The following is a 21,851-nucleotide window of genomic DNA, read 5'->3' as shown; positions in this document are numbered from 1 at the left end:
CCTCTCTTCTCATCAACCCTCCTTCCCTCCATCCCTTCTCTTTTATGCTGATGAGTTTATGCTAATTTAATTAGGCTTGTTTGACGGTGGCACACCTGGCAACATGTTGATTTAACCTGCAGCTACTGGAGTCTGCAGTCTGCAGCTGGCCCGCTGTACAGTCGTGGCCAAAGGTTTTGAGAATGACACAAATATTAATTTCGACAAAGTTTGCTGCTTCAGTGTCTTTAGATATTTTTGTCAGATGTTGTTATGGAATACTGAAGTATAATTACAAGCATTTCATACGTGTCAAATGCTTTTAATGACAATTACATGAAGTTGATGCAAATAGTCAATATTTGCAGTGTTGACCCTTCTTTTTCAAGACCTCTGCAATCTGCCCTGGCATGTTGTCAATTAACTTCTGGGCCACATCCTGATTGTAGGCAGCCCATTCTTGCATAATCAATGCTTGGAGTTTGTCAGAATTTGTGGGTTTTTGTTTGTCCACCCGCCCATTGAGAACCACAAGATTACGGTCTGGAGAGTTTTCTGGCCATGGACCCAAAATATCGATGTTTTGTTCCCCGAGCCACTTAGTTATCACTTTTACCTTATGGCAAGGTGCTCCATCATGCTGGAAAAGGCATTGTTTGTCACCAAACTGTTCCTGGATGGTTGGGAGAAGTTGCTCTCGGAGGATGTGTTGGTACCATTCTTTATTCATGGCTGTGTTCTTAGGCAAAATTGTGAGTGAGCCCACTCCCTTGGCTGAGAAGAAACCCCACACATGAATGTTCTCAGGATGCTTTACTGTTGGCATGACACAGGAATGATGGTAGCGCTCACCTTGTCTTCTCCGAACAAGCTTTTTCCCAGATGCCCCAAACAATCGGAAAGGGGATTCATCAGAGAAAATGACTTTACCCCAGTCCTCAGCAGTCCTATCCCTGTACCTTTTGCAGAATATCAGTCTGTCCCTGATGTTTTTCCTGGAGATAAGTGGCTTCTTTGCTGCCCTTCTTGAGACCTGGCCATCCTCCAAAAGTCTTCGCCTCACTGTGCGTGCAGATGCACTCACACCTGCCTGCTGCCATTCCTGAGCAAGCTCTGTACTGGTGGTGCCCCGATCCCGCAGCTGAATCAACTTTAGGAGACGGTCCTAGTGCTTGCTGGACTTTCTTGGGCGCCCTGAAGCCTTCTTCACAACAATTGAACCGCTCTCCTTGAAGTTCTTGATGATCTGATAAATGGTTGATATAGGTGCAATCTTACTGGCAGCAATATCCTAGCCTGTGAAGCCCTTTTTTGTGCAAGCGCAATGATGATGTCATGTGTTTCCTTGCAGGTAACCATGGTTGACAGAGTAAGAACAATGATTCCAAGCAACACCCTCCTTTTGAAGCTTCCAGTCTGTTATTCAAACTCAATCAGCATGACAGAGAAATCTCCAGCCTTGTCCTCGTCAACACTCACACCTGTGTTAACGAGAGAATCACTGACATGATGTCAGCTGGTCCTTTTGTGGCAGGGCTGAAATACAGTGGAAATGTTTTTGGGGGATTCAGTTCATTTGCATGGCAAAGAGGGACTTTGCAATTCATCTGATCACTCTTCATAACATTCTGGAGTATATGCAAATTGCGAGAGTGAATAAGATTTCATTGTTTAGTAGGAATAAACACACACAGACACACCAGGGCTTGACATTTGTACAGTTGATGAAACCAATGCTGCGTACTACGTTTGCTCCAGCCCTGCTCAAACACACCACATTGTAAAAATGCAGCTGCTCAACAGGACATTGATAAGCTGACTCTGGTGCGTTTGAGCAGGGTTGGATCAAAAGCCTGCAGACCCAGTAGCTCTCTAGATGGAGGTTTGACGGATCACATGTGTTTAATACAGTAGCCTACCAGTGCAGTATTTTACTTTGTGGGGGGTTAAGTGTCTTGCTCAATGCAAGAGATAGTGTATAATACATGGGATCAGAGAGCAGCAGCCTTCCATTGCTAATACCAGTGATAATAAGGAATGTTATTTTGTGAAGTGGTTCCTTGCATTGTACAACACAATTTCCCCTCACCGTTTTGGCCCATTGTCTTACATACCTTTTTTTGGGTGGGGGGACAAGTGACTTGAGCTTTCAGAAGAGTAAAAAATCAGTGAAGTTAATGTCATGCCCTGACACACAGACACACAGTGCAGCAGCAGCAGCAGCAGCGCTAGCCAGTGGGACGGGGAGGACCCCCGCCTGTCTGTAATGTAGATGGATGGCCCTCACTGTGGCACTCACACCATCAGAGTAGTCAACCAGCAGACAACAGCTGCTGTCGCTGTGTGTGTTAAAACAGACCAATCAAATCACTCCATTAAGGTAGGAGGAAACACACAGTGGATGGATGTGTCGCAGACAAACGGATGTCATTCATTGTAGGAGATGGATGGCTGGCTGAGCTCTAATAGTACATCATTGGGGGCATTATCAGACATTCCCTCTGCCTCTTGTAGATATGTGCTGGGATGCCAGAGAACTGTTTAATAAATCAGTCAATAACACACACACACACACACACACACACACACACACAAAAATGTGTAATAACTAGCTAATAACCATCTCTAGTGGGTCATGTAAGTGTTCAACAGAGTCATTAGTACCTACCTGCAGTCTGGTGCCCTGTGCTATAGCCCTGCTACTGAGTGAATGGTGTTGAACTGACCATACACTGGAATCAATGTATTCTTATCATTGGGGCCAAAAGGCTCTACTTAGAGATTTGAAATGCATATAATTGAATTGAATTCAGAAACTATATGGCACTGTTTTGGGGTCAAGGAATGATAAATCATTTCTGAACCTGTCCATATTTGTCACGATCATGTGGCGGATTGACGGACCAAAACGCAGCACTTGGAAAATAAGCCATCTTCTTTTATTATAAAGATGACGAAAAATAAACACGAAACACTTAATACAAACTAACAAAACAACAAATGATCGTGAAGCTAAATAACGTTGTGCACATACACACACAGGTTACAAACGTTCTACATAGACAATTACCCACAACCAATGAGAGCCTATGGCTACCCTAAATAAGGCTCCCAATCAGAGACAACCGAAATCAGCTGTCTCTAATTGGGAACTCATTCAGGTAACCATAGACTCTCCTAGACCACTAAACATACATAGACAACACTAGACACATGTACTCCACACAAACCCATATACTATACAACAACCCCTTTACCATAAAAAACACCCAAAACCAACAAAACACAAACATTCCCCATGTCACACCCTGACCTAACTAAAATAATAAAGAAAACAAAGAATACTAAGGCCAGGGCGTGACATAACCCCCCCCTTAAGGTGCGAACTCCGGGCGCACCATTACACAGTCTAGGGGAGGGTCTGGGTGGGCTTCCATCCACGGTGGCGGCTCCGGCTCTGGTCGTGGTCCCCACGTCACCACAGTCCCTAACCACCTCCTTAGCTTCTTCAAAATGACCCCTCTCCACATTAACCCCATTGCATTAAGGGGCAGCTCCGGACTAAGGGACAGCTCCGGACTAAGGGCCAGTACCAGGGTAAGGGGCAGTACCAGGGTCAGGGGCAGTACCAGGGTAAGGGGCAGTACCAGGGTAAGGGGCAGCACCAGGGTAAGGGGCAGCACCAGGGTAAGGGGCAGCACCAGGGTAAGGGGCAGCTCCGGACTGAGGAATGGCAGCTCCGGACTGAGGAATGGCAGCTCCGGACTGAGGGACTGCAGCTCCGGACTGAGGGACTGCAGCTCCGGACTGAGGGACTGCAGCTCCGGACTGAGGGACTGCAGCTCCGGACTGAGGGACGGCCCATGGCTGGCTGACAGATCTGGCTGCTCATGGCTGGCTAACGGATCTGGCTGCTCATGGCTGGCTGACTGATCTGGCTGCTCATGGCTGGCTGACTGATCTGGCTGCTCATGGCTGGCTGACTGATCTGGCTGCTCATGGCTGGCTGACTGATCTGACTGCTCATGGCTGGCTGACGGATCTGGCTGCTCATGGCTGGCTGACGGATCTGGCTGCTCATGGCTGGCTGACGGATCTGGCTGCTCATGGCTAGCTGACGGATCTGGCTGCTCATGGCTAGCTGACGGATCTGGCTGCTCATGGCTAGCTGACGGATCTGGCTGCTCATGGCTAGCTGACGGATCTGGCTGCTCATGGCTAGCTGACGGATCTGGCTGCTCATGGCTAGCTGACGGATCTGGCTGCTCATGGCTAGCTGACGGATCTGGCTGCTCATGGCTAGCTGACGGATCTGGCTGCTCATGGCTAGCTGACGGATCTGGCTGCTCATGGCTAGCTGACGGATCTGGCTGCTCATGGCTGGCTGACTGATCTGGCTGCTCCTGTCTGGTTGGCGGCTCTGGCAGATCCTGTCTGGTTGGCGGCTCTGGCAGATCCTGTCTGGTTGGCGGCTCTGGCAGATCCTGTCTGACGGACGGCTCTAGCGGCTCCTGTCTGGCTGGCGGCTCTAGCGGCTCCTGTCTGGCGGACGGCTCAGTGGGCTCATGGCAGACGGGCGGCTTTGCAGGCTCATGGCAGACGGGCGGCTTTGCAGGCTCATTGCAGACGGATGGCTCAGATGGCGCTGGGGAGACGGATGGCTCAGATGGCGCTTGGCAGACGGGCAGTTCAGTCATCGCTGTGCAGACGGCAGACTCCTGCCGGCTGAGGCGCACTGTAGGCCTGGTGCGTGGTGCCGGGACTGGTGGCACCGGGCTGGGGACACGCATCTCAGGGCTAGTGCGGGGAGCAGCAACAGGACGCACAGGACTCTGGGGACACACAGGAGGCTTGGTGCGTGGTTTAGACACTGGTGGTAAAGGGCTGGAGACACGCACCATATAGCTAGTGCGTGGAGGAGGCACTGGTGGTACTGGGTTGGGGCGGGGAGGTGGCGCCGGAAATACAGGACCGTGCAGGCGTACTGGCTCCCTTGAACGCCGAGCCTGCCCAACCTTACCTGGTTGTATGCTCCCCGTCGCCTGACCAGTGCGGGGAGGTGGAATAACCCGCACCGGCCTATGTAGGCGAACCGGGGACACCATGCGTAAGGCTGGTGCCATGTACGCCGGCCCGAGGAGACGCACTGGTGACCAGATGCGTTGGGCCGGCTTCATGACATACGGCTCAACGCTCAGTCTAGCCCGGCCGATACGTGGAGCTGAAATGTACCGAACCGGGCTATGCACTCGTACAGGAGACACCGTGCGCTCTACTGCGTAACACGGTGTCTGCCCGTACTCCCGCTCTCCACGGTAAGTACAGGGAGTAGGCGCAGGTTTCCTACCTGACTTCGCCACACTCCCTTTAAGGCCCCCCCCAAGAAATTTTTGGGTTGTACTCACGGGTTTCCAGCCTTGTCTCCGTGCTGCCTCCTCATATCGCCTCCTCTCGGCTTTAGCTGCCTCCAGCTCTTCACGAGGAAGGCGATATTCTCCCGGTTGAGCCCACGGCCCCTTACCATCCAGTATCTCCTCCCATGTCCATGAATCCTGTGTAGGTAGGTCCTGTTGCCGCTTTCCATGCCGCTTGGTCCTATGGTGGGTAATTCTGTCAAGGCTGTCACTCTCCTCATCCTCGGAAGAGGAGAGAAGGATCATCAGACCAATACGCAGCTTCAGGGAAATAAGCCATCTTCTTTTATTATAAAGATGACGAAAAATAAACACGAAACACTTAATACAAACTAACAAAACAACAAATGATCGTGAAGCTAAATAACGTTGTGCACATACACACACAGGCTACAAACGTTCTACATAGACAATTACCCACAACCAATGAGAGCCTATGGCTACCCTAAATAAGGCTCCCAATCAGAGACAACCGAAATCAGCTGTCTCTAATTGGGAACTCATTCAGATAACCATAGACTCTCCTAGACCACTAAACATACATAGACAACACTAGACACATGTACTCCACACAAACCCATATACTATACAACAACCCCTTTACCATAAAAAACACCCAAAACCAACAAAACACAAACATTCCCCATGTCACACCCTGACCTAACTAAAATAATAAAGAAAACAAAGAATACTAAGGCCAGGGCGTGACAATATTGCTGTCTGAGTATTGTTTGAATAAGTTGTTAAGCCTAATAAGTGATGTTAACCCGATGTATTTCATCATGTCCAGCCATAATAAACATTGTTACGTTATCTCTCTGTGCCACTCACATTCAACTCTGGACCTCGAAGACACTTTCACTGCTTTTCTCCCCCATTGTTCCCCTCCAATCAGGGACTGATTTACACCTGGGACACCAGGTGGGTGCAATTAAATATCAGTTAGAACAGAAAACCAGCAGGCTTGGACCTCGTAGGGTCAGAATGTAACACCCCTGCTCTGCGTCTAGCTTTCCTTTTGCCTAGTTAAGTCCAGCACAAGAGTTCCATTCGTGTCTCCCTCTTTCACTACGTCTTCCCTTGTACTTCCCTCGTTCCTATTCTCTCAGCTTTGCTCTAATGTGTGTGTCCTTGCTGAGAATCTAAGCTTCGGCTGTCTCCATGTCATTCCTTATTCTGTCTGTTCCGCATGTCACCCAGTGAGCTCTCATTAGCCCTGTTGGACGGGCCTCTGACCCTAATTCTGTTAGCGGGCTGACGCTAATGCTAATGGTCCTATCCCTTCAGAGCGCTAACGTAGTAGCAGAGATAAGTGAGTGTATAGCGGTGCCTTATAGACAGCATGGCTGTTACACACATGCACAAGCACAAACACAAGCACACACACACACACGTGCGCACACTCACTCATACGCTCATACACACACGAGGCTATGTAGTGGCGGCTAATGCTGTTGCAGCAGATTAGGGTGATGTGGCTAACAAATCATGGTAATCCACTGGAGCCACTCCATAGATCTGGCCTCTGACACACTGCTCTTTACAGACACCTGTCTGAGGATATTGGGGAGGGAGGGGAATGATGAAGTCTGAAGAAGATGGAGAGCAGGAGTGATAGATGGATATAAATATCTAGAGGGAAGGATAGATGACGAGAAGGGGAGAGTTAGAAGAAGAGAGACAGGAAATGATGCAGAGAGGGAGGGGAAGGATTGCTAAAGAGCCAGATGGAAGGAGGAACTGAAGGGCAGAGGGTCAGACAAAGTTGGACAACGAAAGAGAAAGAGAGAGACAAAAATACTGTGTTTAGTTTTACGCTCTGATGTTGGAGCCTGGTGGCTACACCGAGAGGGTGAAGGAGAGGAGGGTGAAAATACTGTGTTTAGTCTAACACTCTGTTGGAGCCTGGTGACTGCACCAAGAGGGTGAAGGAGAGGAGGGTGAAAATACTGTGTTTAGTCTAACACTCTGTTGGAGCCTGGTGACTGCACCGAGAGGGTGAAGGAGAGGAGGGTGAAAATACTGTGTTTAGTCTAACACTCTGTTGGAGCCTGGTGACTGCACCGAGAGGGTGAAGGAGAGGAGGGTGAAAATACTGTGTTTAGTCTAACACTCTGTTGGAGCCTGGTGACTGCACCGAGAGGGTGAAGGAGAGGAGGGTGAAAATACTGTGTTTAGTCTAACACTCTGTTGGAGCCTGGTGACTGCACCGAGAGGGTGAAGGAGAGGAGGGTGAAAATACTGTGTTTAGTCTAACACTCTGTTGGAGCCTGGTGACTGCACCGAGAGGGTGAAGGAGAGGAGGGTGAAAATACTGTGTTTAGTCTAACACTCTGTTGGAGCCTGGTGACTGCACCGAGAGGGTGAAGGAGAGGAGGGTGAAAATACTGTGTTTAGTCTAACACTCTGTTGGAGCCTGGTGACTGCACCGAGAGGGTGAAGGAGAGGAGGGTGAAAATACTGTGTTTAGTCTAACACTCTGTTGGAGCCTGGTGACTGCACTGAGAGGGTGAAGGAGAGGAGGGTGAAAATACTGTGTTTAGTCTAACACTCTGTTGGAGCCTGGTGACTGCACCGAGAGGGTGAAGGAGAGGAGGGTGAGATAAACAACAACTCCTTGGTGGTTGCAGTCGATAAACTGAGACCAAAGTGAATCACAGTGTCCTAATGAAATGTGCCTGTCTGGCAGCATATGGACAGTTAGTTACCCAACTATATGATACATGTATTTGTCTCACAGAATCTGCAGAATCAGTATAATGATAATCACAACAACAAGATGTGCTAGTCAGCCATATGTCGCTATACCAACTGGAACCATTTCAAAGTGATGCGTCCTGTTTGGTGCAGGAATGACCAGACTGTTTGTGTTTTGATCTAAGTGCTAAACTGAATCGCTGTTTAATGTTGTGTTCAGTTATCTTTCTTGGTTGATCATTTTACAGGAGTTCTACATGATCTTTCCACAGGAGTTCTACATGATCTTTCCACAGGGATTCTACATGATCTTTCCACAGGAGTTCTACATGATCTTTCCACAGGAGTTCTACATGATCTTTCCACAGGAGTTCTACATGATCTTTCCACAGGAGTTCTACATGATCTTTCCACAGGAGTTCTACATGATCTTTCCAAAGGAGTTCTACATGATCTTTCCACAGGAGTTCTACATGATCTTTCCACAAGAGGTCTACATGATCTTTCCACAGGGGTTCTACATGATCTTTCCACAGGAGTTCTACATTATCTTTTTACAGGAGTTCTACATGATCTTTGTACGGGGGTTCTACATGATCTGTCCACAGGGGTTCTACATGATCTTTCCACAGGAGTTCTACATGATCTTTCCACAGGAGTTCTACATGATCTTTCCACAGGAGTTCTACATGATCTTTCCACAGGAGTTCTACATGATCTTTCCACAGGAGTTCTACATGATCTTTCCACAGGAGTTCTACATGATCTTTCCACAGGGATTCTACATGATCTTTCCACAGGAGTTCTACATGATCTTTCCACAGGAGTTCTACATGATCTTTCCACAGGAGTTCTACATGATCTTTCCACAGGAGTTCTACATGATCTTTCCACAGGAGTTCTACATGATCTTTCCAAAGGAGTTCTACATGATCTTTCCACAGGAGTTCTACATGATCTTTCCACAAGAGGTCTACATGATCTTTCCACAGGGGTTCTACATGATCTTTCCACAGGAGTTCTACATTATCTTTTTACAGGAGTTCTACATGATCTTTGTACGGGGGTTCTACATGATCTGTCCACAGGGGTTCTACATGATCTTTCCACAGGAGTTCTACATGATCTTTCCACAGGAGTTCTACATGATCTTTCCACAGGAGTTCTACATGATCTTTCCACAGGAGTTCTACATGATCTTTCCACAGGAGTTCTACATGATCTTTCCACAGGAGTTCTACATGATCTTTCCAAAGGAGTTCTACATGATCTTTCCACAGGAGTTCTACATGATCTTTCCACAAGAGGTCTACATGATCTTTCCACAGGGGTTCTACATGATCTTTCCACAGGAGTTCTACATTATCTTTTTACAGGAGTTCTACATGATCTTTGTACGGGGGTTCTACATGATCTGTCCACAGGGGTTCTACATGATCTTTCCACAAGAGGTCTACATGATCTTTCCACAAGAGGTCTACATGATCTTTCCACAAGAGGTCTACATTATCTTTCCACAAGGGGTCTACATGATCTTTCCACAAGAGGTCTACATTATCTTTCCAACTGTGTAGCCTGCAGAAAAGGTGCTATCTAAAACGTCAAAGGGTTCTTCGGCTGTCCCCATAGGAGAACCCTTTGAAGAACCCTTTTTGGTTCCAGGGGGAACTGTTTTGTGTTCCATGTAAAACTTTCCACAGAGAGTTCTACCTATAACCAAAAAGGGTTGGACCTGGAACCGAAAACGGTTCTTCTATGGGGACAACTGAAGAACCCTTTTGGAACCTTCTAAGAGTGTACTGTAGCTGATTGGTTTGGAAACCTATGCACAAATGGAGTCACAGTAGAGTGTAGAAATGAGACCAGAATCAAAGACCTACGGTATTTAGGCCTACAGTATTTAGGCCTACGGTATTTAGGCCTACAGTATTTAGGCCTACAGTATTTAGACCTACAGTATTTAGATCTACAGTATGTAGACCTACAGTATTCAGGCCTACAGTATTTAGACCTACAGTATTTAGGCCTACAGTATTTAGACCTACAGTATTTAGGCCTACGGTATTTAGACCTACAGTATTTAGGCCTACAGTATTTAGACCTACAGTATTTAGACCTACAGTATTTAGACCTACAGTATTTAGGCCTACAGTATTTAGGCCTACAGTATTTAGACCTACAGTATTTAGGCCTACAGTATTTGGACCTACAGTATTTAGGCCTACAGTATTTAGGTCTACAGTATTTAGACCTACAGTATTTAGACCTACAGTATTTAGGCCTACAGTATTTAGACCTACAGTATTTAGGCCTACAGTATTTAGACCTACAGTATTTAGGCCTACAGTTTTTAGACCTACAGTATTTAGACCTACAGTATTTAGACCTACAGTATTTAGGCCTACAGTATTTAGACCTACAGTATTTAGACCTACAGTATTCAGGCTTACAGGATTTAGTCCTCCAGAATGCTATCTAGACAAGTCTCCCAGCTCAGCATCGTCCAATCCATGCATTAATAAACCATGCGGCACCCCGTTCACCATTGAGTTACATGAGTTGCCCGATGCTCGTTAGCCCTGTGGAGCGCCACCGACCCTGTACAGGGCTGTTTTAACGACGAGGCAGCTAGCAACACTTGAAGCACCCAAATTACCGCCGCCTTCTCATGGCGCCCGTGACAGCCAGTCATGTAATAATGCTGACACAGCAGCGCTGGTTCTAAAATCATATTTTCTTCTTATTTTCTTCCCGAGGCGGAGTTTTCTAGAGGCGTAACATTTGCAGCGCTAGTCATTAAATTGATTTGTTTTTGTTTTTGTGTTTTTATTCTCCTCCCTCTCCTTCTCTGAATCCCTCGCCAGACGTAAGTGGAGCACACGGGTCATTACATTTGAAAAAGCAGCAGCAAAGTTGTTTGGAGTTTCATAGGAAATGCAGCTAATGGGAGTTAGCGGTAGTATAGAGGCTCAATCAGCCTGGAAATAGACTCTAGAGTATGCTACCATACAGCCAGGAAGATTTGAATGGTGCATCAAGTTAGAGAAATCAGGGACAAGTTAAATACATTTTTTATGTATTGGTATGTATGTTAATTCTGTCTGGAGTGCTGAACAGCTTTAGGCAGACACATTTAATAGGAATTTTTTACATAGTTCTTCACAGATTAGTTGTTTGTCTCAAAGTCCTGTAATGTAGAATAGGGAGGAAGTTGGGGTGTTTTTTAAACAGATCACTATAGCCTGGTACCAGATCAGGTTGGCATGACAATGATCATAGAGGTTGGATATTGGCTACAGCACAAACAGATCTGGAATCAGCTTACCTTATTCCCATAGACATTTACTGGTTCGGTGGTCAGGGAATTAGTCTCAGGCTATTTCCTGTTTATTTTCTCAAATGAGACATTTGAATGACACAGCTAATAGAAAAGAAACACAAGGTGTGTGTGTATGTGTATGTGTCCCCACAGGGATTCCTGCACAGAAGTGATGCTAATAGCATTAGTCCCTGTCTGTGTCTGGACTACCCACTGGTGCATTAACACACAGTCACACCACGGGGACAGAATCACATGGGACGAGAGGAGTTCAGGTGCTGACCTTAGTTTGGCTATAATTACTAACCTACTATTATAATACTTCTACCACTATTGTCACTATATTGGGTTTGTGTCTATGACAGCTGTTTGTTGTCATTACAGCTGCTGATTTCCATACTTTTCTTCCCTATTCCGGCTGCTCCCCCTCCCCCTCCATCTCCTCTCCTCCTCTCTCCATGTCCTCTCCTCCTCTCTCCATCTCCTCTCCTTGCCCTCCATCTCCATCTCCTCTCCTTCCCCTCCATCTCCTCTCCTACCCCCTCCATCTCCTCTCCTTCTTCCTCCATCTCCTCTCCTTCTTCCTCCATTTCCTCTACCCTCCATTCCTCTCCTTCTTCCTCCATCTCCTCTCCTTCTTCCTCCATCTCCTCTCCTTCTTCCTCCATCTCCTCTCCTCCCCTCTCCATCTCCTCTCCTCCTCTCTCCATCTCCTCTCCTCCTCTCTCCATCTCCTCTCCTCCTCTCTCCATCTCCTCTCCTCTCTCCATCTCCTCTCCTTCACCTCCATCTCCTCTCCTTCTTCCTCCATCTCCTCTCCTTCTTCCTCCATCTCCTCTACCCTCAATTCCTCTCCTTCTTCCTCCCTCTCCTCTCCTCCTCTCTCCATCTCCTCTCCTCCCTCCTCCATGTCCTCTCCTTCCCCCTCTCCTTCCCCTTCCATCTCATCTCCTTCCCCTCTATCTCCTCTCCTTCACCTCCATCTCCTCTCCTCCACCCTCCACCTCCTCTCCTTCACCTCCATCTCCTCTCCTTCCCCTCCATCTCCTCTCCTACCCCCTCCATCTCCTCTCCTTCTTCCTCCATCTCCTCTCCTTCTTCCTCAATCTCCTCTCCTCTACCCTCCATTCCTCTCCTTCTTCCTCCATCTCCTCTACCCTCCATTCCTCTCCTTCTTCCTCCATCTCCTCTACCCTCCATTCCTCTCCTTCTTCCTCCATCTCCTCTCCTTCCCCTCCATCTCCTCTCCTTCCCCCTCCATCTCCTCCATCTCCTGTCCTTCCCCCTCCATCTCCTCTCCTTCCCCTCCATCTCCTCTCCTTCTTCCTCCATCTCCTCTACCCTCCATTCCTCTCCTTCTTCCTCCATCTCCTCTCCTTCCCCCTCCATCTCCTCTCCTTCCCCCTCCATCTTCTCTCCTTCCCCCTCCATCTCCTCTCCTTCCCTCCATCTCCTCTCCTTCCCCCTACATCTCCTCTCCTTCCCCTCCATCTCCTCTCCTTCCCCCTCCATCTCCTCTCCTTCCCTTCCATCTCCTCTCCTTCCCCTCCATCTCCTCTCCTTCACCTCCATCTCCTCTCCTTCCCCTCCATCTCATCTCCTTCCCCTCCATTCCTCTCCCCCTCTCTCCATCTCCTCTACCCTCCATTCCTCTCCTTCTTCCTCCATCTCCTCAACCCTCCATCTCCTCTCCTTCTTCCTCCATCTCCTCTCCTTCTTCCTTCATCTCCTCTCCCCTCCATCTCAATCTCCTCTCCTTCTTCCTCCATCTTCTCTCCTCCCCCCTCCATTCCTCTCCTTCTTCCTTCATCTCCTCTCTCCTTCATCTCCTCTCCTGCTTCCTCCATCTCCTCTACCCTCCATCTCCTCTCCCCCTCCATCTCCTCTCCTTCTTCCTCCATCCTCTTCTTCTTCCTCCAAATCTCTTCTCCTCCGTCCCTCCCCGCCTCATCTCCTCTCCTCCCCCCTCCGTCTCATCTCCTCTCCTCTCCCCTCCACCTCCCCTCCACCTCTTCTCCTCCTGTCCTCCTTCTTCTCCGCTCAGACAGCTCCCTCCCTCTGTGTCTTTGGAGAGTTTGATGCAATCTGTCTTGCATGCTGGGGGCTTGGGACTGTGTGTGTGTGTGTGTGTGTGTGTGTGTGTGTGTGTGTGTGTGTGTGTGTGTGTGTGTGTGTGTGTGTGTGTGTGTGTGTGTGTGTGTGTGTGTGTGTGTGTGTGTGTGTGTGTGTGTGTTAGCAACCAACCAACTATACACGTACACACACTAAGCCTGTGGTATTCTAAAGCAGTGTTAAATCGCTGTGACAGTCAGAACCCTGGCTGCCTGTGTCGAAGTGCTGTACTCAGCATAGTCTCCAATCACCTGACTCTAGTGCTGAGAGTTTAGTACTTTTTGAGGTTGGTTCGGTTTCGGTTTGCTTAAAAAAAAAAAACATGGTTTTCGATTTTGTTTCGATTAATTTTTTCAATATTCAATGCATTGTGCATTATGTTGGTTGAATGCTGTAACAACACAGAATAAAACAATGAATGAAAGTCCCATGATGGTAATGACTGGCTATTACTGCTTATCAATTATTAACCATCATTTGTTCAACTTTAATAAAGTATTTCAGTTGTTGTGTATAATAAGTTTGTTTTATTTAATTACTTCATTATTTCATTCCAAGTCATCATCTCATCTCTATGGAGCTGCTGCCTACGCTGTCTGGGAAAATCACTATTTAGGAGTTCTTCAGAGTAATTAAGGCATACTTTTATGACTGCTGAATACCAACTATCAATCACTTAGATGTATTTTCAGGTAGAGATACCTCGTGAAGCAACTGCTCTCTATCTCTCTCAATCATGCATTCTTCTGTCTCTTCTCTCTGTCGCGGTGTCTGCCCCACACAGACGGTCCGTGCTGTAGACCGGACAAGTAGGCTCGCAATGGATTACAGTGCCTTCAGAAAGTATTCACACCCCTTTGTCCACATGTTGTTGTGTTACAGCCTGAATTCAACATGTACTACATTGAGATTGTTGTGTTGTTGGCCTACACACAATACCCCATCATGTTAAAGTGGAATTATGTTTTTCAACTTTGTTTTACAAATGAATTACAAATTTAAAGCTGAACTGTCTTGAGTCAAAAAAGTATTCAACTCCTTTGTTATGGCAAGCCTAAATAAGTTCAGGAGTAAAAATGTGCTTAACAAGTCACATAATGAGTTGCGTGGACTACCTCATCTCTGTACCCAACACAAACAATTATCTGTAAGGTCCCTCAGTCAAGCAGTGAATTTCAAGCACAAAGACCAGTGAGGTTTTCCAGTGCCTCGCTAAGAAGGGCACCTATTGGTAGATAGAAAAAAATATGCAATATCCGTTTGGGCATGGTGAAGTTATTAATTACACTTTGGATGGGGGAAAATACACCCAGTCACCACATAGATACAGGCGTCCTTTTTAACTCAGTTGCGGAAGGAAACTTCTCAGGGATTTCACCATGAGGCCAATGGTGACTTTTAAAGCAGAGTTTAATGGTTGTGATAGGAGAACACTGAGGATGGATCAACAACATTGTAGTTACTCCACAATACTAACCTAATTGACAGAGTGACAGAAGGAAGCTTGTACAGAATAAAAATATTCCAAAACATGCTTCCTGTTTGCAGCAAGGCACTAAAGTAATACTGAAAAACATGTGGGAAAGCAATTCTCTTTTTGTCCTGAATACAAAATGTTATGTTTGTGGCAAATCCAATATAACACATTACTGAGTACTACTCTCCATATTTTCAAGCATAGTGGTAGCTGCATCATGTTATGATAATGCTTGTAATCGTTAAGGACTGGGGAGTTATTCAGGATAAAATAGAAACAGAATGGAGCTAAGCATAGGCAAAATCCTAGAGGAAAACCTGGATCAGTCTGCTTTCCACCAGACACTGGGAGATGAATTCACCTTTTAGCAGGACAATAACCTAAAACACAACGGAAAATATACACTGGAGTTGCTTACGAAGAAGACCGCGAACGTTCTTGAGTGGCTGAGCTACAGTTTTGAATTAAATCTGCTTGAAAATATACTGAACACAAATATAAACGCAACATGTAATGTGTTGGTCCCATATTTCATGAGCTGAAATAAAAGATCCCAGAAATGTTCCATACTCACAAAAAAATGTATTTCTTTCAAATTGTGTGCACAATGTCTTTACATCCCTGTTAATCGGCATTTCTCCTTTGCCAAGATAATCCATTCACCTGACAGCTGTGGCATATCAAGAAGCTGATTAAACAGTTTGATCACTACACAGGTGTACCTTGTGCTGGGGACAATAAAAGGCCACTCTAAAATGTGCAGTTTTGTCACTCAACACAATGCCACAGATATCTGACATTTTGAGGGAGCATGCATTGGCATGCTGACTGCTGGAATGTCCACCAGAGCTGTTGCCAGATAATTTAATGTTAATTTCTCTACCAACGTTGTTTTAGAGAATTTGGCAGTACATTCAACCGGCCTCACAACCACACACGGCGTGTAACCATGCCAACCAAGGACCTCCACATCCGGCTTCTTCAGCCGCGGGATGGTCTGAGACCAGCTACCCGGACATCTAATGATTTATTTAAATTGACTGATTTCTTCATATGAACTGTGACTCAGTAAAATAGTTTAAATTGACTGATTTCTTCATATGAACTGTGACTCAGTAAAATAGTTTAAATTGACTGATTTCTTCATATGAACTGTGACTCAGTAAAATAGTTTAAATTGACTGATTTCTTCATATGAACTGTGACTCAGTAAAATAGTTTAAATTGACTGATTTCTTCATATGAACTGTGACTCAGTAAAATAGTTTAAATTGACTGATTTCTTCATATGAACTGTGACTCAGTAAAATAGTTTAAATTGACTGATTTCTTCATATGAACTGTGACTCAGTCAAATAGTTTAAATTGTTGCATGTTGTGTTTCTATATGTCTTCAGGATATACAGTTTGGCAAGACCTGGAAATGGTTGTCTAGCAATGATGAACATCCGATTTGACAGAGCTTGAAGAATTTTGAAAAGAATAATGGACATATATTGCACAATCCAGGTGTGGGAAGCTCTTAGAGACTTTCCTAGAAAGACTCACAGCTGTAATCACTGCCAAATATTATTCTAATATGTATTGACTCAGGAGGTTGAATACTTATCTAATATTATATTAGTGTTTTATTTTTCATATTCTTTTTTTTTATTTTTTTTTTTACAAATGTTAGAATTTTTCTTTTTACTTTGACAATACAGAGTATTTTGTTTAGATCGTTGACAAAAAATGACAATTAAATAAATTTTAATCACACTTTGTAATAGAACAAAATGTGGAAAAATCAACAGGTGTGAATACTTTCTGAAGGAATTGTATGGTCACTGTAGTTAATTACCACATTGTCTGCTCTAAACTGTGTAGAATATTGGCTTGTTGGAAACTACCACTCCTGACTACATCGCACCATTCGGGCTTGTTCTGATTTATCTCTAAAGAAACTGTGTATTGAGCTCACAGAATTTTGAACAAAAAGGAATTCAAATAATTGAACCAACGTTGGTCAATTAGTTATAAAAAAAATATTAAAAATAACCAACATTTCGGTTAATCTCTCAGCACTACCTGGCACATACAGTTTTAACACTGGGGCTCTGCAGAAAAGAAGTCCTCTCACGCAATTACACTTTCAGCTGCACACTTATCTTTACTATGAATCGGCTCCACTGTATCAGTGCTGTTGTTGATGGGCCACAGGTTCTCTGTTGTTGATGGGCCACAGGTTCTCTGTTATTGATGGGCCACTGGTTCTCTGTTGTTCATGGGCCACAGGTTCTCTGTTGTTGATGGGCCACAGGTTCTCTGTCGTTGATGGGCCAAAGGTTCTCTGTTGTTCATGGGCCACAGGTTCTCTGTTATTGATGGGCCACTGGTTCTCTGTTGTTCATGGGCCACAGGTTCTCTGTTGTTGATGGGCCACAGGTTCTCTCAGTGCTGTTGTTGATGGGCCACAGGTTCTCTCGGTGCTGTTGCTGATAGGGCACAGTTCCTCTCAGTGCTGTTGTTGATGGGCCACAGGTTCTCTCGGTGCTGTTGCTGATGGGGCACAGTTCCTCTCAGTGCTGTTGTTGATGGGCCACAGGTACTCTCAGTGCTGTTGTTGATGGGGCACAGGTCTTCTCGGTGCTGTTGTTGATGGGGCACAGGTCCTCTCGGTGCTGTTGTTGATGGGCACAGGTCCTCTCGGTGCTGTTGTTGATGGGGCACAGGTCCTCTCAGTGCTGTTGTTGATGGGGCACAGGTCCTCTCAGTGCTTTTGTTGAAGGGGCACAGGTCCCCTCAGTGCTGTTGTTGATTGGGCACAGGTCCCCTCAGTGCTGTTGTTGATGGGGCACAGGTCCCCTCAGTGCTGTTGTTGATGGGACACAGGTCCTCTCCGTAAGATTATTTAGGTAACCCTAGTCTCTTCTCTGGTCCCATCTCTCTAGTCTGTAGTCTATAAGGCCCCTGAAAGTGTGACCTGACCAGGGAAATCTGTTGGGCCTAGTCATAGTCATGGTCAGCAAATATTTTCCAAAGTAATTGTAGCTCTTGGAATCATGCTATAAATATAATCCATTATTATAATTACTGTGAAATCAGCCACACGTGTGTGTGTGTGTGTGTGTGTGTGTGTGTGTGTGTGTGTGTGTGTGTGTGTGTGTGTGTGTGTGTGTGTGTGTGTGTGTGTGTGTGTGTGTGTGTGTGTGTGTGTGTGTGTGTGTGTGTGTGTGTGTGTGTCAGTGTTGAGTGGAGTTGGAGACAGGAGGGATAACACGTGTATTTCCCCAAGGTCCCCACAGTATTCAGCACTTAGCACAACTAAATGGGTGGCTGTAAATCCGTTACTCCAATTTATGATGATCATGTGTGAGCGTCGTGGTGTGTGCGTCACGGTGTGTGCGTCACGGTGTGTGTGAGTGCAAGTGCTAATGCACAGACGCACAGTCATCACGACCCCACCAGCACACATGCAGAGAGAGAGAGGGAGATGCTGGGATTTTTTTTTAGAGAGAAGGTGTGAGCAATCAACAGACAGGGATTGATACAAAAACAAATATTTACAAAATCTTTCTCTCTCTCGTTCCCCCCTTTGTTCCTTTATGTTAGAGGGCCTGACTGAATCTGTCCTCTCTCCTCCCTGTGGTTAAACCTGTTTACTGTCAAAATGGAGCAGGGGAAAAGGACTGGTTCAGAGAAGGGCCTTGTACCGTGGCAGCGGCACAGTCACAAATAACACCCCAGAATTACACTTCAGCTGTTTTTGAATACTCATACTAACCACACTAATTGAACTATAACTGTACTTTTTGTGACTTAAATTGAGTATGTAGTATGCTTATAACGAGAAAAGTCATTACTCCAATAAGTCAGACTTCCACAGTCCACAGTGCTACAGTCTAGTATGTGATGTGGTAGTTGTAGTCTTTTTTTCTGGACCCAGACCACACTGTTTTTAGATGATGGCTGCTTTTTATATTGTGATGAAGTATTTTGAAACCTTTAGCTGTGAGAAAATGTCAGACGCTGTCCTTTCTAATTTTATGGTAGTGTTGCATGGTATACCGAAACTTCTGTACTTTTTCGATACTAGAATATGAAAAATTGTTCGGTACTATATTTTTTGTTACTTTTGGTTCTTTTGTCAAATGTGTTTCACGGATCAACTCAGTCTATCAATAATAAAATAAATACAGTTTCTATAAAACTGCCTTTTTTCTGCAGATCAACTCAGTCTATCAGTCCCCCTTATAGCGCGAGTCGCACACCGTTCTTGCTCCACTTACTCACTGCTAGCCTGCACTGGGAGTCTGGGCTGCATCATGTTAGCTCCACACTCATGCTGCACAGAAGTTAACACACTTGAATAATGCAACAAGGCATGAACCCCTCTTGCCTTGTGAATAATGTCATTACGATTTAAAGCGATAGTGCACACTTTTTTAAAAGAAGCTACATCAATGCAAATGTTGTTGATCAATATAATATAATAATATAATATAATAAGTCCCAAATGGGAGGAAAGCACTGGTTTGTCATGTAGCCCCATGAAATCAGCCAAAACTGGCTCAATAACACAATGCATGCACACAAATGCAGTCACCTGTATTGTGAATAGGCCTAGGTCACATCTTGGTTTATCAATAGAGATGTACTATTCAAATAAAAGATAACCATTATTTTGTTATGTAGTTAGATTGATAAAAACAAAGTACGTTTGATTGTATGATTAGTATAAAATATGAATGATTAATACGTACATGGCTGTCTCTGAACAGAGCGGTAGCTGAGTTAATCTGTCTGGATAAAGTGCCATTGTGTGACTAACATACCCTCCTCCCCTTCAAAATCAATTCATCAAACCTGACATTTGGATTCTGTACACAAACCCTCCTAAGCCTACACACACACACACAAATGGACGCATGCACACCCACCCCCTCACACACACAATTACTCCGTCAGTGTAAAAAAAGCCACTGGCTGTGCTTTGCGTCCTTGTTTCTTGTTGCTGTTGTTTATCTCCTGACTTGTTCCTGTGCCTGGCTCTGTTCCTGCTCTCACTGCTGACAGGTAAAGCAGAGCAGACTGCTGAGGCACATTGTGCTGTCATTATTACACAGTCACTGTTGCCCTGGTAGGCTGCTGCTACAGCCTTCTTCTACAGTCTGCATTCATCTCTCTCTTTATCTCTCCATGTCTTTCTCTCAATCTCTTTATCTCTCCATCTCTTTATCTCTCCATCTCTTTATCTCTCAATCTCTCCATCTCTATCTTTCCATGTCTTTCTCTCAATCTCTTTATCTTTCAATCTCTTTATCTCTCCATCTCTTTCTCTCCATCTCTTTATCTCCATCTCTTTCTCTCCATCTCTTTCTCTCCATCTCTTTTTTTATCCATATCTTTATCTCTCCATCTCTTTTTTCTCAATCTCTTTATCTCTCCATCTCTTTATTGCTCCATCTCTCAATATCTTTATTTCTACATCTCTTTATCTCTGCATCTTTTTTCTCTCAATCTCTTTATCTCTTCATGTCTTTCTCTCAATCTATCCATCTCTTGCTCTCCATCTCTTTATCTCTCAATCTCTTTATCTCTCCATCTCTTTATCTCTCCATCTCTTTATCTCTCCATCTCTTTATCTCCCTACGGCCGGCTCAATCACTAATCAACAGGAGAGGATATCTGTTGTTTTTCTAGTACTCATGCACAAAACCGAAGAGATGGAGTGTACTAGAGATGACTGTTTACATTAGAGTAAATCCATTCAGAGGATAGGTAAAGAAATAGAGAGGTTTTATGCTGATAAAGAGCTGTAAGTGAATTGTCAATGAAAGTGCAATATTGTTGACATCGATCTAGTGTGTGTGTGTGTGTTCTTCTCTTACCCGTCTCTCTCTCCATCCCTCTCTCCCTCCAGACCTCTGCTAAGTTGTCATGACGAGTGAGGAGTGTCCCGTTCCGCTAGGGGGCGTGTCCCCGGTGGGGGCGGGGCTCTGCGAGGACTACGGCCCGGTGCAGGCTGATGACATCATTGAGGAGGCGGGAGGGGCCGGCGATGACGTCAGTATCGGCAGTGACCTCAGCACGCTGGTGGTGCCGTTCCCTGAGCTTGCGCCCGTGGTGTTCTTCTGTCTCAAGCAGACCACCTGTCCCCGCAGCTGGTGCATACACATGGTGTCCAGCCCATATCCTTTACTACTGCTGAGATTACCTCCGACCCCTAACCTCTGACACCTGGCCTCTGACCCCTGACCCCTAACCCGTAAACCCCAAAACTTCATCCATCACCTCTCACACTTAAATGGTCTTCATCCTATATAGTTGTGGCTGCTTCGCGTGATGTATTGTTATCTCTACCTTCTTGCCCTTTGTGCTGTTGTCTGTGCCCAATAATGTTTGTACCATGTTTTGTGCTGCTACCATGTTGTACTGCTGCCATGTTGTGTTGCTACCATGTTGTTGTCATGTTGTGTTGATACCATGCTGTGTTTTCATGTGTTGCTGCCATGCTGTGTTGATTTCTTAGGTCTCTTTATGTAGTGTTGTGCTGTCTCTCTTGTCATGATGTGTGTTTGGTCCTTTTATTTTATTTTACATTTTTAATCCCAGCCACCATCCCCGTAGGAGGCCTTTTGCCTTCTGGTAGGCCATTATGGTAAATAATAATATGTTCTTAACTGACTTGCCTAGTTAAATAAAGGTAAATATATATATATATATCCTTATAACATATTCTTTATGTCATTATGTCCATATCCCAGACTCTTACCCTGAACCCTATCTCCTGATCTCTCACCTCTAATATTCTTCCACTGAACTAATCTAACCTACTCAGCTCTCCCCTCTTCACCCTTCACCTCTCTCAACC

At 45.5% G+C, this 21,851-nt stretch overlaps 1 protein-coding gene across 1 annotated transcript in view; it reads left to right on the top strand.

Annotated features, from left to right (window-relative positions):
* LOC129832809 (voltage-dependent T-type calcium channel subunit alpha-1I-like) overlaps positions 1-21,851 on the top strand; it is a 288,049-nt gene that overhangs the window by 65,879 nt on the left and 200,319 nt on the right. The window contains exon 2 of the mRNA XM_055896813.1: positions 20,901-21,170. Coding sequence (XP_055752788.1) covers positions 20,918-21,170 — 253 coding nt within the window. The 5' untranslated portion in view covers positions 20,901-20,917. The remainder of the gene's footprint in view (positions 1-20,900; positions 21,171-21,851) is intronic.

Source organism: Salvelinus fontinalis, chromosome 34 (assembly GCF_029448725.1).
Source record: "Salvelinus fontinalis isolate EN_2023a chromosome 34, ASM2944872v1, whole genome shotgun sequence".
Taxonomy (NCBI): Eukaryota; Metazoa; Chordata; class Actinopteri; order Salmoniformes; family Salmonidae; genus Salvelinus; species Salvelinus fontinalis.
The sequence above is the reverse complement of the archived record's forward strand: the minus strand, read 5'-3'. Positions and strand labels throughout refer to the sequence as shown.